Source organism: Onychomys torridus, chromosome 1 (assembly GCF_903995425.1).
Source record: "Onychomys torridus chromosome 1, mOncTor1.1, whole genome shotgun sequence".
Classification (NCBI taxonomy): domain Eukaryota; kingdom Metazoa; phylum Chordata; class Mammalia; order Rodentia; family Cricetidae; genus Onychomys; species Onychomys torridus.
Genome location: NC_050443.1, coordinates 96,972,736 through 96,990,427, shown reverse-complemented (window position 1 = coordinate 96,990,427; position 17,692 = coordinate 96,972,736). Strand labels below are relative to the sequence as shown.

The window sequence follows — 17,692 nt, the reverse complement described above, 5'->3', positions numbered from 1 at the left end:
AGGGGAATTTAATGTTATACGTGTGCTAAATGGACCTTAATCTAAGAACAAGTGGGACTGTATAGAGAGCAGAGGAAGCCTGGACTGAGTGTGAGTGTCCTGAGTGTCCTGAGTGAAGGTGTGCTGTTGACATGGGCATGGCTGTGTCAAGAACACCACAGCCTAGGACCCATGGAGCAAATGACAAAGCCTTCTCCCCAAGGGTGAAGATCAGAGGGAAATGGCAAAGCCTTCCCTTCCGGCCTGTGTGCGGATGCCCATAATGTGTGCAGCAATTATCCACCATATTATTCTCCCACTAGATGTTCACAGCCTGAAGACTGTCCCCTACAGAGAATGCCCTTAGTGAGATCAGCCAAATCTGTTTGTGGTGGTATTGTGTTCCCCAAAATATTGTGCACCCTAATAAACTTATCTGGGGCCAGAAAACAGGACAGCCACTAGATACAGAGTCTAGAAAATGGTGGCATTCCAGAGGCAGAAATCCCTCTGGATCTCTGTGAGTTCAAGGCCACATTGGAAACAGCCAGGCATGGTGACACATGCCTTTAATCCTAGGGAGTGATGGCAAAAAGCAGAAAGATATATAAAGCATGAAGACCAGAAACTAGGAGCTTTTGGGTAGTTAAGCTTCCAGGCTGAATAGCAGTTCAGCTGAGACCCATTCCGGATGAGGACTGAGAGGCTTCCAGTCTGAGGAAACAGGATCAGCTGAGGAACTGGTGAGGTGAGGAAGCTGTGGCTTGTTCTACTTGTCTGATCTTCCAGCATTCACCCCAATACCAGACCCTGGGTTTGTTTTTATTAATAAGACCTCCTAACAATTCCTGCTACACCTGTCTCCTTGATCTGGCTATAAACCATAAACCTCACCCCCTTGTTTATCTGTATTAACCTCTCTTCCTTGTTCAACTTTCTATACTAAACACGCTGAGATTCTGGGGTGCTGGGGTTTTTGCAGCAGAGAGTCCCGACCATCAGACCTTTGTCCGTCTTTTCTCCATTTCCTCACTGCCCCAGGCAGGCCCAAGTCCTTGGTGGCCATGGATGAACATGGCAGGACTGGGTGTTCATTTTACATAGCAGTCAAGAGCTGGTGAATGAACTTAGGAGTCATGAGAACTGAGGCAGTTACGATACCCTGCATTTCTGGACTGGGTATCTGAGTAAAAGAGGTGAGATTCCCTGAGAAAGCTGCTAGTGTTTATGAGTAGTGAGACTCATGTCTGATCCAGCACCAAAGACAGTTTCCAACAGCAGAAGACGCACGGGAGTGAGGCAGGAGAACAACTCCTTTGGGAAGCAGAATGCATGCGACTCCACTCTGGATTGCAAAGGCAATGGGCATGGAGGTGGTGTGAAAAGGGGTCATGGATTCCTGGTCATGGGAGCCTGGCAGAGAGGGCAACACAGACAAGAGCTGCAAGAGATGGACTCAAAACAGGTTCTTCTCCTGCGATCACAGACCAGAGTATGTGAAGAGATAAGCTAGCGGAGATGTGAAAGATGTTGGCATGGAGAGGAGGAAGTGATAGACCAGGATCCTGGGAATAACAAGATGGTGGTACTCAAGTCCGGAGAGCAGTGAGCCATGATCAGTGGGTGTGCCTTTATGTGTTTATGGATCAAGTGTGTGGGAGTGTTTTTGACAGGGACTCAACTCTATAGACCAGGATGGCCTTGAGACTCAAAGAAATTGCCTGCATCTACTTTCCCAAATGTTGAGGTAAAAGGTGTGCACTATGTGTGTGTTGGTATAAAGAAGTTGGATTTCCTGCCCACTCTCAACTGCAGGCATCTTCTCAGTAAATGTGTCCTGTACTACGTGGCAGGACCATTTATTTGGGTTAAAACTTGGACCAGTGGATGTGGGAGGTGGGAGAAGACACTGATGAACACCGATGAGCAGTGCCCAGAGCTGGTTGATGTCATTTTTTCTGGCTTGCTCAGCTGCTCTGTTGGAGGAAGAAGCATTCATTCAGTGCAGACCCATGCTGAGATCTGACCAGTGGGATGAGGGACCTACTTTCCAATAACTGCTGAGCTTGAGAATGATTAATCGATGGGTCAAGGATAGCAAGAGGATATTGATAGCAGTAATCACGATGGTGCTAAAATAGGAAATGAAGAGCTTCAAACGCCAAGGCTCACTGTTGCTTAAAACCATTAACATCACACACCACTCTATGATTTAATTAGAACACTGGAAGGAAGGAAGCTTATTGATAACAACAAAATTGTGAATACAAAGGCTTTAGTTGTTGCTGGAAAGATGAGGAAGAACACTGATGAACATTTACAAATAAGTATCGGATAAGCAGGCAGACGCGCACACAGCAGTAGAGCCAGAGAGGAGAAAGGACTCAAATGAGATACTGACCAGTGTTGTACCTTGTTGTCATGAAATGGAGCTCCTGCCAGGTCTACTGGCTGTGATAATTTTTTAATGGATTCATGCTTATAGAATGTAATAACTAACTTCAGCGATAAGACTACCAGAAAGAATATACACTTTTTATTTCCCCAGCTCCCCACTGCCGCTTTTTCTTGTTTTTTTTGGAAAATCTGTGTAGCTCAAGCTGGCTTCAAATGCTGGGTCTTCCAGTTTCAGCCCCTCACATGCTAGGATTACAGCTGTGCACCACTACACCCAGCTCCATGCTTCCTCTAAGAAGTGAACATACTCGCTATGTCCTTACTATACAAAACTACATTGTTTATGTGTAAGAATTAGGGTTAGTCATTCTTCCAGTTAGCTGCAGCTATCAACTTGACACAGACCAGAGTCATCTGAGGGAGTCTCAACGGGGGGATTGCTTCAAACAGACTGGCCTATGGACACGTCTGTGGGCATTTTCTTGATTGTTCATTGAGGTGGGCAATATGAGCACTGGGAAGATGGCCCTTGTTTATATATTTAAAAAAAAAAAAAAAAAAGCTGGCTTTGCAACACCAGGAAAGCCAGCCAGTGTCATTTTTCCATGGTTCATGCTTCAGTTTCCTGCTCTGAGTTCCTGTCTTGGCTTCCTTCAACTGTGAACTAGAACCTGTAAGCCGAAATAAACCCTTTCTTCCATGAGTTGCCTCTGGCCAGTGTTTTATTACAACACAAAACAACTAGGACAGTCGTCTAGGTTGAAGTCATGGTGGCCATATGTAGTACCCATCATCATTACCTCATTGTTCAACAGCTATTGCTCTGTGTCACCAATTCACTTGTTTTCCGAGCACACTGAGACCTTTTGTCCCTATTTTACCCAGACATGACAGCTCCACAGAAACCAGTTTCACCACAGAAGGCAAAGTAAGTTTCTGTATCAATATTTAAGATCATGTATTGATACAGAGCATCTTCTCATACATTATCTCATTTGGTCCCCACTAGACAGCCCTGTGAGGTAGGAATTATCTCCCCCAGAGAGCACCTCCCCAACACTACTTGTGATACTGCCAAGTTGACAGGCTTAGAACCACTTAGGAGATAACCCTCTGGGCATGTCTGTAAAAGAAGTTTCTAGATTAGATAGATTGAGGTGGAATGATCTATGGGGCCCCGGACTGAATAAAAAGGAGAAAGTGAGTTAAGCCCCAACATCCATCTCTCTGTTTCCTGGTTGTGATGCCAGGATTGGCTGCCATGAGCTCCTGCTGCAATGATGGACTGTGTACGCGTTGCAGCTTGGATAGAAAGGTGTCCTGGTAGTCAGGAGCCAAGGAATACCACCATTCACTGCAAGTACAGCAGCTTACAGCCCTGCTCCAGGGAAATTACCACACAGAGACTTATCTTGCTCACTCTGCATTTCATGGCATCATCTCCTCTGACTGCACCCTTCTTCTCCCCCAGCATTCGCTCTGCCCCCAAAATCCTGCCTAGCCATCAGCCAATCAGCTTTTTATTAACAATGAAAGTAACATTCACAGTAGACAGGATTATTCCACAGTATGTTACAGGCTCTGCTCACTTAAGGGAAAGTTTCCCCAGAGAAAGTGTTACAGCTCTGCTTAGGTCCCCCAGGAGTGTAACAACTCGGCTCCCTCAGGGGAAGGTTTCCCCAGCAAAACTGTTACAGCTCTACTCAGCTCTAGTGAAAGTTGTTACAGTTGGGCTTCACTCCAGTGAAAATGTCACACCACACAACAAACCTCACTCAAGACATTTATTGGGAAGGAAGAATCAAACTGAACAGGGTACAGAGCTTATATAGGGTTCCTTGGAGGGCAGGGGTGGGTGGGGGTGGGGACTTTCCAGGGTAGTTTGGGATGAAGTGCTCAGGGGGCTCGGGAATTGGTGGGATTTCAACCCCTGTTCCCAAGCCAGGGCCAGGGTATTTTTCCTTGGCCCTTTTCACCGTACAGACGGTACCCTCAAACTGTGAGCCAAAATAAACCCTTCCTCAGGTTGCTTTTGTAAGTTTTTTTAATCACAGCAATGAGAAAAGAAACAAACTACACAATATAGTTTGAAACTGTTCTATAAAGAACTATTGGAAACATGAATTCTCTGGGTAAAAGACAACAGACACCCAAACGTTGCTGTAGATGAGTTCCTCAGGTAAGGACTCTAAGGGTGGAACTTACAAGAATATCAAAAGGAAACATTTTCCTCTGGAGCAAGTGTTACACTGAAGGAATTCAAGTCCTAACGGGGCTGAAATAGATGGTTTGGGGGTACTGACTCTGAGCTCACAACTCTTTTCCTCTGTAATCTCCATTTCTTCCAACTTATCTCTCTTCACTTTATACACTAGCAAATTTACTGTTTCCATTCAATAAACGTTTACTGACCCGGGACTATCAATGCAGCAGCCTTATATTGCCATTTAAATTTATTAAAATTAAGTAAAGTAAGAAATTTGGTCCTTCAATTCTGCCAATCTCAAATCACATCTCAAACACATTTAACAACACAGACTGTTAAGGTTCTATTAGTACTCTATTGGACAGTTAATGTAACAAGAATGAAAATCTTCCAGTAGTTGGGAGGCTGAGACAGGAGTATTCTGAGCTGGAGGCCAGCCTGCAGTACAAAATGAGAAAAAGAAAAGGGAGACGGGAAGAAGGGACTGGGAAAGGCAGTGAGAGAGAATGATTTAAAAAAAAAAAATGAATCTGTGCCTTTGACTTTGAGATCTGAAAGCTTAGGAATTCTTCCCGTAACCAAGGATTTGTGGCCACGTGGTTCTAGCTCCTAACATCACGACGTACGTACCATTATTATGCCCACCGTAAGACTATTACAGGACCCCACGACCAAGGTACGTGGGCTGCAAAGGAACAAGTGATCCAGCTTGTGTTTGTGGGAGTTCAGAAAGGCTGGAGGCAAGAAGAGATCAAAAGTCACTTGTCCACACCTAAGTACTCCCCAAATGGACCACTGAATCCCTACACTGGAATTAACCTGTCTACAGAGCCCATTCCCTGCTTCCCATCGGAAGCTCAGCGGGCGGACCGAGTCTCCACCCCGAAGCTCCACACTCTGCAACTCCCTGACTCGGGTTCCTCCTGCATGCCTGTTGCCTGCGGTCGCACCGGGATCCAGACAGCCGCCAGCCTGTTTCTTCGCGCGTGGGCCCGAGTCTTGGCTAGTTCGCCCGGGCGCGTCACCCGCCTGGCACACAGAGGCTTGGAACGCCGGTCCCCGTGGGTCCCTCCCGCGTCCCGCCTGGCCGGGCCAGCGGCGGCCGCCTACCCTCGCAGATCTGCTCCCACAGGCTCTTCCCCGGCGACTCGGTGACCTGTGCGGGCGACACAAGCCTTTCTAGGGACCCGGGCGACACTGGGGGCACGGGCGTCCGCGCAGTGACCGACGAGTCCACGGAACCTCCCGCCTCCTCGCGCAGCACACTGCGGTTGGACACCTGTCTAGGCACCGCCATGCACGCGGTTTCCATAACAACCGTGGGCACCTCGAGGCCGCGACCCGGAAGAAGACGGCCCTCCCGGGGGCGTGCCAGAAACGCGAAGATGACTTCCGGGTCGCGGCGGCGCGGGCGCTCACGTGGGCAGGCCTGGCCTGCGGGTGGACCAGGTGAGTGCGGGTTGCGTGGGCGGGCCTCGGAGTGGGGCCTGCACGGTGAGGGAGAGGAAGAACAAAGAAAGTCACCCCCAAACCTGCCCGCAGCCCTCGGTTTCTCCCTGAGTCCTTCCGCCTTGAAGTCCGCCCGGGGATGATCCTGGCCAGCAGCCTGCGGTTGGTGAGGACAGCACACGCTCCTCCGCTGGGTTCGAATCCGTGTTCTGCCCCTTGCTGACTTTGGTGATTTAACGTCTCCGAGGCCTATGAGTTTTTGGGGTCACACCAACTCTGTCTGAGGCTTCCGTGGGAATTTAAAAGTGCTTTAAGACAGGGCGTACGGGCCCTCATCTGTAATTGCAGCACGCGGGATGCTGAGGCAGGAGGATCACGAGTTACACACCAGCCCGGACGGTGCAGCCAAACTTTATCTGAAAAATAAAGCACTTTTGAAGAAAGCATGTGGTTTTAGGTGATGCAGTGTAGGTTCATTTCCCCTGGTGAGAGTGGAGACCTGTACAGTTCCAGGGCTGGAAAGGAGGATGTTACAGAGTGCTGAGTGGCAGAACCGAAAAGTGGGTTAAGCTGACTCCCGGGACTTTCTTACTCCGATCACCTGCCCTGACCACTACCCCCCATCCTGTAGCATCCTGGTCTTACCACCCTCCAGGGGCTTGTTTCTTCCTCTCTTTGGTGAGTTCTCTTCCTCCGGTATGCCTTGAGGCCCAGTCTGTTCCCTGCTTAATTACCGTCCCTGTAGACCTGTTTATGTCGTCCATGTTGGCCAGAGTCACACCTTTGCCTCAGACCTGTACGGGCACCTGTTCAGTGGATGTATCAAGGCATCTGGTTTCACCCAGCTGCCCAGTCACTGTTAAAAGGTTGACATCACTGTCCTTCTATTGCTCAAGTTAGAAAACCATGTTCAAACGTTTTCTTGACAACTGGACACAGTGTGTTGGTTAGTTGTATGTCACCCTCACACAAGCTAGTCATTTGCAAAGAGGAACTCCCAGTTGAGAAAATGCCTCCAGAAGATTGGTCTGTAGGCAAGTCTTGGGGCATTTTCTTGATTAATGATTGATGTGGGGGAGCCCAGCCCACTTGTGGGTAATGCCACCCCTGAGAGGTGGTTTTGAGTTGTCTGAGAGAGCAAGCTGAGTTAGCCATGAGAAGCAAGCCAGTAAGCTATGTCCCCCGTGGCATCCGCATCACTTCTTTCCTTTGGTTCCTGCAGTAAATTCCTGCCCTGCCTTCCCTCAGTGATGGTCCGTAACCTGAAAGAGTAAGATGAACTAAATCCCCTCTGCAAGTTGCTATTGGTCGTGTGTTCTACCACAGCAATAGAAGCCCTAACAGACAAGCATGCTGTGTGACTTCCCAATCCTGAACTTAACAGTCCTGCTTTTGGTCCTTGCTGGGGGGAAAGGAGGGTTAAGCTAGCTTCCTGTGTACCCCTGACTGGCCTGGCATTCAATATGTAGACCAAGCTGGCTTCTAACTTGTGATTTCTCCAAGCTCGGGAAATCACGCCATCATGCATGGCCTACCCTTCCTCCTATCCCCTGTGTCATCTTGTTAGGTGTCTTTTCCCATCTACTTGCCTTTTGATAACTGGTGTTTATCTCACTCATCTCTGAATCATTAGTAGTCCTGTAATAAGTATTGACAACTTGCTACGGGCCAGGCACTGAGCAGCTCCAGGAATACATCAGGCAGTGGGGTAGATAGGAATGGATGCATGGGTTTAGATATTACCAGAAATGTCTATGTAACCCTAGTGCAAGATGTGAATGGACTTGAACTGTAGCTCAGGCTTGGCCTAGATCTTTGAAACTGCCAGGAATGACCTGAGCCCTGTGTGGACCATGTGAGCTCAAAGCCAAGCAGTGCTGTAGGATGGAGTTGCTCCTGGCCTCCTAATTTCCAATGGCCTCCCCTCCCCCACCCCAGAAGCCTCTGGTGTTTTGTCTCTGGATTCCCTCTCGTCCAGGGAGTAGCAAGAACCAGCCTGGTGACTGTAGTGAAAGCCATATATTGAGTCCTCCAGCCGCTTGTCATGAGTATTTCTATTTTCCTGAGGTAAGCTAGGAAATCAAGGTTTCTTTTTTTTTCTTTTTTCCTTTTTTTTTTTTGAGACAGGGTTTCTCTGTGTAGTTTGGAGCCTGTCCTGGATCTCGCTCAATAGACCAGGCTGGCCTCAAACTCACAGAGATCCTCCTGCCTCAGCCTCCCGAATGCTGGAATTAAAGGCATGCACCACTGCCCCCCCCCCCCGCCCCCGTAATCAAGGTTTCTAACTGTTATTGCCACTCATTAATTCTTTACAGTCATGTTGGCATTGAAGACAGTGAAACAGGCTTGCAGACTGAGGCCTCCCCCACTTGAATACCTGTTGGTTCAGGACTGGTAACACTGAGGTCCAGAGAAGCCAATGGTATGAGGCAAGGACAAGAATACCAGTGTTTGCATTTGATCCAAGTGTGTGGAGTCCTGGCTGAGGCTTGTCTACTGTGCCACATTGTTTTGGTAGCTTGGGATGGTGAAAGTTGGTAGACGGGGTTCATTCCTAGCTAGTGTAGGAGCACTGTTTAGATGAGTTAGAGGAAAGGGTTGGCTGAACGGTGGCACTTCATTGGCTCTGGTGGTAGTCAATGAGGAGGGTGCTCGGAGTCTCTTTCTGCTTCATCTGGTAAAAGGGAAAGTACGGGGCCAGCCAGCAGCGTGATCACAGTTGGCTCCTGCAGTGCTGGCTTGGGTAGGCACTTGGTATCTGGTGAGTTTAGGTCAGGGTTGGGGGACTTCGGGAAGATGGTAGATGGGGGTCCCAATAGTGCTCAGAGCCTTTTCTGCAGGTTCTCCAGCACCTCTTCAAGAATGCATGGGTTATTTCCTCCCAGAAAAGGCAACCGACATTCAGAGAGATTAGGTAATCAGAGTCAAGTTGAGTGAGTAGTTTGGGTTTGGACGAAGAGCCATCTGGATTTACACTCCCGCCATTTGAGTGTGGTGATACTTTATCTGTACTGAAATGTGATTTTATTTGTCTATTAATAAAGTTGCCTTGGGGTCAGAGCAAGCCAGAGCAGAAGCTGGGCGTTGGTGGTATACATCTTTAATCCCAGCACTTTGGAGGCAGAGGTAGGCAGGATCTCTGTGTGTTCAAGGACACAGCCAGCATGGAGACACACGCCTTTAATCTCAATACCAACCGTAGAAGACCTGGAGGTCTGTACAGACAGGCAGCGACGAGGAGGTCATGTGGTTGGGTTTACAACCAATGAGAAAGCAGAACAGAAAGTCTATAAAAAAGAAAAAACACACAGAAGTAGCTCTTTTGTGGAGAGGAAAGACAGCAGTAGTGAAGGGTAAGGTTTTCAGCTCTCAGCTATTGCTCTCACCTCTTGGCTTTTAACTCTGCAATTGGCTCTGTGGTTCTTATTTAACAAGATGGTTACATCTACATTTGAGTGTCTTTCTTCTTGCTCCCAGTGAATGGGAGTTGTTTCCCCATCTCCCTCCCTCCCCTGACCCCATGTCAAAGTGCCCACTCAGAGAAACAGTGAAGAACTTCAGGACCACAGCCTGCGACTGGGTAAAATGATAAATTTGCATTATTTCTGTTTTTCTCCTCAGGAATGGTCACCAAGACTCAGAAAGTAGACCTGGGCCCACAGCTTCCAGAGAAGAAGAAAAAGAAGAAGAAGAAAAAGAAGGTGGTTACACAGGTCACAGATCCAGAGACTCAGTACTCAGTCTTAAATAGTAATGATTTTTTCATCGATGGTTCTCCTCCAAGGGCCACATCCCCCTCTAACAATGTGGGTGAAGGGCAGGTCTCTGAGATGCCACTGGGCAAGAGAAAGAAGAAAAAAAAGTCCCCCAGTACTCACTTGGAGGAGCGCCTGGACTCTAAGGCTGCACGAGCAGGACGGAAAAAGTCCTCCAGCCCTCGAAGGCAGGTCCGTGAGCAGTCAGCAGAAAGCCTCAGTGGAGAGAAGAAAAAGAAGAGGAGGAAGTCCTTACCACAGGTTACCTCCCAGTGCTCAGGGCTGAAGACCTCCCTAGACCCCAGGCATGCTGAGAAGGTAAGCAAAGCCAGTAAGAAGTCCAAAAAACACAGGAAAGAAAAGAAGGTTCTGAACACTGAAGCGTTTCCTCCCCAGGACTCTTGGCTCTGTGAGGCTGGGGATGCTCTGCACCCATGCTCAGGGTGGGCAGAGGCTGGGGAGCAGGCAGCCTTGGGCCAGAAAAGGAAACAGGGGAGATCCAGAGAGCACAGCATGAAGAAGAAGAAGAAGAAGAAGAGCCACCAAGAGGGAGACATCCTCCCAGTCCACTCCAAGCTCTCCGTGGAGAACAGCCTGAAGAAAGGAAGTAAGAAGTCAGTCAGAAGTGAAGCTTTGGACTATATCCCTATAGATAGCCCAAAGGCCTCCGGGAAGAAAGGGAAACTCAAGAAAAAGGTGGACCAGCCAGATGGGGAAGGGCTGTCTGTGAGAAGGAAGAAAAAGAAGAGGAAAGAGAGTGAAGTAAAGGAAGACCCTGGGCAGGAGGAAGAAGAGGTAGGTTTCCTCGGGACCTGGGATAGGGTTGCCATATGAGTGCCTGTATACATGTTAGGCTGGGCACCTGTGCACCGCGCGCATGTGCGGGGTTGGGTGATGGGGATAGCTCCATGTTGGGGCCTGCAGGGGGCTTCTGATTGCTGGCATTTTCCCAGCCTTGTCTGCATGCATTAGGCTCTGTTTGACCACACATGCCTCGTTTGTGGAAGTCAAAAGACAATTTTGAGGAAGACCATTCTCTCCTTCATTATGTGGGTCCTGGGTAAACTCAGGTCAATCAGGCGTGCTAGCAGGCTGACCCTATTGCTCCTCTTTATTCAGAAACTGAGACCTAGGGAGATGGTTTAGTGAGTAAGAGTGCTTGCTCTGTAAGCATTGGGACCTGAGTTCAACTCCCCAGTAGCCACCTACAAGCTATGCATGGCAGTATGTGCATGTGACCTCAGCACTGGTGGGGAGGGAGATTCCAGGAGCTAGCTTCTGGTCCGTTGAGAGACGCCCACCTCAAGGCAATGAAGAAGAGAACGACAGAAGAAGACACTAATTGCCTCTGACAAAAAGTACATGCATGTAACACACAAAATTCAGGGCAAGAGGAACCCAGAGGTTTAAAGATAGTTTCCATTTAGTTTTAGGACCTCGTCTCCAAGGAGACCAGGGAAAGGTAGCCCCTCTGCCTCCCATCTTCCAGACAGCCCACAGTTTGCTGAGCCCCACAGGCCAGGAGAGATAGTGTAAGGAGGGGTAAGGAGCGCCCCCCCCCCTCTCGTAGACCCTGGGGCCAAGCATAGCATCCTAAAGAAAGGATGCAAAAGCTGTTGGCAGTTGTCATTCGTGGTGGCCAGGGACTGCCCCTGGCCTGACTTGCAATTAGAGGGTACCCCGAGAACCTGGATAAAAATGGTTGGGGAGACCCCTCCTGGGCCATCAGCAGGCCAGGAGTAACTCAGTTGCACACCAGCCATTGAGTCAGGAGACCTGGGTTGGAGTTAGCCCTGTCACTGAGCTGCAGGGTGACCTGGTTGTAAGTCCCTTTACCTCTCTGAGCCCCAGCTTCTTCATCTGTCATCTGGCTTCTTAATGCCGCATTGGCTGGGGACATGCATGAAAGGAAAGTGGGCAAAGCTTGGTTGGCCGAGGTTCTGTCCAGGTGGCAGAAGCTAGTGCTGCTGTGCTTTCTCGTCTTTACTCAATCATGTGGTTTACTCAGTGGGCTGCTGGGGCTGGGCTCCTTCACCGCTTGCCTGAGTTACTGTCTGCCTTCCCTGCAGGGGTCGGACACAGACCTGGAGGTGGTACTGGAAAAGAAAGGCAACATGGATGAGGCCTGCATAGATCAGGTATGGCCCAGCCTGTCCTGTGCCCTCCCTCCCTTACCCCTTTTCTCCCCTAGGAATCCTCAGCACCCATCAGGCCACAAGTTCCTGGGCTCAGAGGGACCAGGGTCTCCGAAGGCCTCTTGGCCAATTCCATGATACACCTCTAGGGGCAGGTGGACTCTTTCCCTCCTACACCTCTGGTCCCAGGGGTTCCAAAGCTTCTGTTACTATTTCTGAGGGTCCTGATAGGCCCTCCCATGTAGCCCATTGCAGGGTGTCAGGAGGGTGGGGTCCTATGACCCAGTCACACCCATGGGGTGTCTCCACTAACTCCGGAGCTTGAGAGAGAAATACCTTAGAGTCTTGTTTCCACTCTGTCATGTGCAGATTCCTGTGTGGGATTTAGACTTTGTGGAGATGGATGTTTTTATGTTCCTTGACCCAAGGGCCTGGCAAGACTGAGGAGCTGTGGGGGCCTGGTGTTAGTCTGTGGTTCACTGGCTATTGACCCTTCTCTTCTATGAGTCAGCATGGGTCTTCTCAGGCAGCTGTGGAGACCAAGGGGAGAGTGTATTGGAAAGAGCACAAGTCCAGATAGATGGCAGCTGGTCCCCATGGTGCCTGCTGAGGTGGCACTGTTACAGGTCAGATAATCCTGCCTCACAGGTCCTCATCTCCACCTTAGGAGAGAAAGGGAGATGGAGGCTGTGTTTGGAAGTGGTTAGACTCTGAGGAGGGCTACCCAAAAGAGGTGGTGATATGCTAACCTTGCTGTAGTGCTGTGGGTGTCGGGGAACTACACTTGGCGGAGAGAGATGCATGCTATGGTTAAGGGGAGGACCAGAGGAGTGATGCTGCCAGAGCTTCTCTCTGGGGCAGGCCCAGACCGCGGGCCTCCAGGTGGCTCCTAGCCTCCAGGGCCAGGGATGTTTAGTGGCCTAGGACACCTTGCAGAGGGCCTCAATTCTCCCAGGCCCTGTCTTTTGGCTGCTTAGGTCTCCTTAGTCTCCTAAGACAGCCAAATGCTGAGCAGCCCCAGCCATCCAGCACTGTGCAGAGCGCTTGGCTTTGTAGTTGTCTGTACCAACTAAATGTAGTCCCTGAGGCTTGTCAGGGTGGCCCTTGAGTCTCTCCTTGTTTCCCATAAATATTGAAAGTTGGTTGTGTGTACCATGGGAAGAGAGGACATCTGAGAGGGAAATGGTCAGAATCCTCCCTCCCTCGCTGTCGGAAGTGAGCTCCCGCTGGCACTTGTGGTTTCTCTTGCTCTGTGTGTGACTGAGACAGGGGAGTCATGCCGTGTGTGTAGTTCTGTCCACTCACTGCTCTGTCTTGGTGAATACTCACCTGCTACCCTCATCCCTGGTGTTTTCCTCTACAGCAACTGTTGTAGATTTTGTGTTTTGACTTGTATGAAGGGTCCCCTCATTTCAAAGTCCTGGAGAGTAATCAGAGTTAGACCTAAATCCTTGGGAAGGAAGCAGAAGCCCGGGGGTACCAGCAGAGGCCCTGAGCTGGCCTAGCCTGAGAGTGCCCAGCGCACTGCTACAGGTGCTTCTGCCTATTCCCCAACCACAAGCTTCTCGAGCTTTTCAGCTTCTGCAGATGAATAACCCAGTGATCAGAAAGGTTAGGTGAGTTTTGCAAGGCTGCATAGCTGATTAGCAGTATTGCTGTGATTCCAGCTTGTGTCTGCCTTGTGGAAGTTTACTACAGTATACACTGCACAAGACAGGGCCTTGGCATTGTAGTGTGGACAAGATTCAAAACATATCACTGTTCTAGAAGGTTCTCCTGGTAAAGGTGGATGACCCTATTACAAGAAAATTACTTCTCAAGAAATTGCGCCCAAGTGTTTCAGGCCAGGGGACCAACTATTAAACCAGAGTGTCCTGTGTGCTTGGTAGCAGAATGAAGGTCTTGATCTGCCACTCCACACCCCTAGCCCCACCTCTGTGCAGCATTAAGATTCTGGGTCTCATCACTTCTTCTTTTGTCCTTGCATAGGTGAGGCGGAAGGCTTTACAAGAAGAGATTGATCGTGAGTCGGGCAAGACAGAGGCTTCAGAACCCAGGAAGTGGACGGTGGGTTTGCTGTGGTGGGCTTGACATCCAGACCCTAAGGTGCCCAGCTGGTCTGAGCCAACTTTGCTTCTTCTAAAGGGGTGCTGGCCTCCCTGCTAGGGAGCTGGCCACTGAGACGTGCCACCTAGACTTCATGTCCTGTTGTGGATGCTGGGTGACCTGCAGATTAATCACAAGGGGCTCTTTGTAGCTGTGAGAAGTGCCCATGGAGGGCTGCTAGGACCATGCAGGAAGTGGGGGGTCAGGCCTCTTAAGACTTCAGACCCTTAAGACCCTCTCTGAGAAGGTAGGCCAGGTGGGAGAGGATATGAGGGTCATGGACTTGGCCACATAGGTTGTTGGGCCTGACCATAGCAGCACCTCTCTGCCTTCAGTCAGCTGCCTAACCTCAGCCCCTAAGTGGCGTCCAGCCTGTGCTGGCACTGTGCTAGGTGTGGAGGTAGACAGGACCTTCATCATCATAGTCTGTCTAGTGTAGTGGTTCTCAGTCTGTGGATCACAACCCCTTGGGGGTCAAACAACCCTTTCACAGTGGTCACCTAAGACCATTGGGAAAACACAGAGATTTATATTACAGTTTATAACAGTAGCAAAATTATAGTTATGAGGTAGCAACAAAAATAATCTTATGATTGGAGTCACCACAACATGAGGAACTATATTAAAGGGCTGCAGCATTAGGAAGGTTGAGAACCACTGGTCTAGGGCCTGGAGCGGGTGAGTGTGGGATGTGGTACGCAGTACTAGATGATTAGAAGTAAGGCTTCTCAGGGCAGGTGATACTTATCCTAAGACCCGAGTGTGGTGGTACCAGTCCTTAGTGTGCAGGGCAGTGGCAAGTGCACCCAGAGTGGGAGTGGATTCCAACTGGTACCTGGATAGCAGGAACTAGTTCCTGTGTCACACCAGTCCACTCTGGACTACGGGGCAGTTTCTCCTGGGCAGTGACCCAAGGGAGCCACGGTAGAGGATACGTGTAAGAGGGACAATAGGAGGTAGAACAGAGAGTTTTGTCATATGTTTGGGAGATGTGACCATGGATTTGTTGAGTGAATTTGGGGGAAGAGAGGGAAGGACCACACCTGGGGGGTTGGGGGGGGGTCTTCCTGCTCTATCCTTAGCTTCCTGTTTAACAGACAGCATCGATTTGGATGGAAGGCCTGAGGCCAGTTACTGACTGCCACTCTCTAGAGTCTTCTTTGAGAACCTCAGTTTCCATTCCTGTGAAATGGAGCTCCTATTATGGCCCCAGGGTCAGGGCGGGTGTGTGAGTAGGTTTTTTGTTTAGATAGGGTCTCATGTAGCCTCTCATACTCACTATATAGGCAAGTATGAACTTGAACTCCTAATCCTCCTGCCTCAGGACCTTATCACCTGCTTGTGGAAATTCTATTGCCTTGGTGGGGATTCCAGACTGGCAGGACTAGCAGTCTTAGAAGAGCCAGCTTGCCAGTCCCAGTCAGCTCTTGGCTGTGGGCTTAGATCTGAGCATCTGCCTTAGAAACTGCAGCCTAGGAATCCACACTTATGTGGTCACATGAGGCTGAGAGAATGTCATCAGTTCATCTAGGACAGCTGTAGTGACATCTATTCTGATTGTTCCCCCACCACTGACCTAGAAATGAGTGCTAGGCTGGCTCTCAGGTAGTTCCCAGGCCCTGTGGAGGCCAGTAGTCAGGTGGTGAGAAGTAGTTTGTTGTGGACCTAGGGTGTGCTGGCAATTGTATGCTGGGGCTTGGCATGAGAGCTGACTCAGTTCTCTCTGATGCTTGTGTGAAGGTTTAGCCCAGGAGAGGAGGGCTTTGAGGCTTAGGGAGAGCGGTTGTGACTTGATCAGCTACACAGGTGGGGCTTCATTCTAAGCTGCAGAACTTCAACATCACAGTCTTGGGGACCTGGCTACCTGCCAGTCTTACAGACCTGAGGTGGAGTGGGTCTTGGAGAGTGCTCACATTTTCTAGCACAAGGGGCATCCATATACTGGTGACAATGCAGCACTTCTGGTTCCTGACCCCACTCTCTTGTCCAGAGTACTTAGCTGGTGAGTTCTGGGTTGTGGGCAGCTTTGTTATGTTGAGGCAACAAGAAGGTGAGGAAAAGGGTGATGGAGGTGGCTTGTGGTTAAAGTACTTGCCACTCAAGCAAGCATGAGGACCTAAGTTTGAGTCCCTAGAAGCCCCATGAAAGCCAGACACACAGCACAAGTGTCTGTGATCCCAGCCCTCCTATGAGATCTGGGAGTCTGTTATATGACACTGATCTGTGGAGGTACAACCAAACATCTACTTACCCTGTATAGGGAACTAATGTCAGACCAAAGTAATGATACCACCAAAGTCAAACTTGCTGAGTAAATTAGTTTATTGCGGTTACAGGAGTATGGGTGAGGGGTTACTTAGAAGAGTAGGAATAACTGAAGGGCCGATGCATTACCAAAAGTCTACCTCATCATGAGTGACAGCTCATGAAATCTGAAACTCTAGAGCACTATACACAACTTACAGGCTATTCACCTGGTCTGCATGCAGTCCTTCCTGCTTATGTAACCCTGAGGAGGAAGGGGCCTTGTGATCTGCTAAATTCCAGGAACTGCCTGAGACTTGTGAGTTGTTTACTTCCTGGGTCTTAATAAGGTTCCCTCTCAGAATGGATTCTTAAAATTAGAGATTGCTATACAGCACAGGCTATAAAGGAGGATCTCTGGAAGCTCATGGCCAGCTAATCATATGCAGCAGAAAAATCAATAGAGAGCTTGTCTCAAAAAAGGTGGAAGACAAGGCCCAACCCCTGAAATTGTCCTCTGACCTCCACATGTGTGTGCAAACATTGTGTATGAACACACACACAAAATAAAACAGGTTGGACTGTGGAAAAGTTGAGATGTGTTACAAAGTCAGGTGAGGTGTGTATATGTTTTGAGGTATGGTGAGTGATATATGAAGTGAGGTGAAGTTTCTCACTGTCACCCTGTGTTGGGAGAAAGTAGAGCTCAAATTAACTTGATGTGCGGTGATACACTTGTTAGAAGCCAATAGTGGGCTTGCAGGCTGGTCATTCTCTGGTAGGGAGTCATCTTGACACATCACTGCCATTAAGCTTTAGGGCTCATTAGGATGGACGAAGCAGTCCATGCTTGGGTGAGGGTGAGGGTGAGGGAAGCGTTTGTCTTCAAGGGCAATGACAGCCTTTTACTCTCCACTCAGGGAACCCAGTTTGGCCAGTGGGACACTGCTGGCTTTGAAAACGAAGAACAGAAGCTGAAATTCCTGAAGCTTATGGGTGGCTTTAAGCATCTTTCCCCATCATTTAGCCGCCCTCCCAGCATGTCTAGCAGGTCCAACATGGCCCTGAACAAGAAGTCTTCAGACATGCTCCAACAGAATCTCCAGCGGGACTATGACCGGGCCATGAGCTGGAAGTACAATCGTGGGACTGGCCTGGGCTTTTCCTCTGAGGCCCGCAAGGTCTTCTACATTGACCGGAACGCCTCCAAGTCTATCAAGTTGCAAGATTAAATTTTATTGTTCTGTTCCTGTTCTTGATCAGTTTTGCATCTGCCAAGTTGGTCTGAATTAATCACCTGCAGATAATTGAGGACCACTCACGATGAGTTTTGGACAGGCAGGTGGAAGCTGCTTGTGTGTCAGGAGCCAGTACCAGTGGCTAAAACCTCCTATTTTCTATATTAAACCTTCATCTCTTTG

At 49.3% G+C, this 17,692-nt stretch overlaps 2 protein-coding genes across 5 annotated transcripts in view; one reads left to right on the top strand and one right to left on the bottom strand.

The window, feature by feature from the left end:
* Positions 1 to 5,931, bottom strand: part of Iqck (IQ motif containing K) — a 118,344-nt gene extending 112,413 nt beyond the window's left edge. For both annotated transcript variants that reach the window (XM_036190434.1, XM_036190444.1), the window contains exon 1: positions 5,693 to 5,931. In XM_036190434.1, the coding sequence (XP_036046327.1) occupies positions 5,693 to 5,894 (202 nt within the window). In that variant the 5' untranslated portion in view covers positions 5,895 to 5,931. The remainder of the gene's footprint in view (positions 1 to 5,692) is intronic.
* Knop1 (lysine rich nucleolar protein 1) lies at positions 5,551 to 17,692 on the top strand. 3 transcript variants are annotated; one of them, XM_036190401.1, is made up of 5 exons: positions 5,551 to 6,031; positions 9,653 to 10,581; positions 11,856 to 11,924; positions 13,911 to 13,988; positions 17,192 to 17,692. In XM_036190401.1, the coding sequence occupies exons 1-5, from the start codon at positions 5,878 to 5,880 to the stop codon at positions 17,501 to 17,503; spliced, it is 1,542 nt and encodes a 513-aa protein (XP_036046294.1). In that variant the 5' UTR covers positions 5,551 to 5,877; the 3' UTR covers positions 17,504 to 17,692. The 3 variants fall into 3 exon arrangements, with proteins under 3 accessions (XP_036046294.1, XP_036046304.1, XP_036046315.1); XM_036190411.1 differs by lacking the exon at positions 5,551 to 6,031 and adding an exon at positions 6,052 to 6,197; XM_036190422.1 differs by lacking the exon at positions 5,551 to 6,031 and adding an exon at positions 6,211 to 6,709.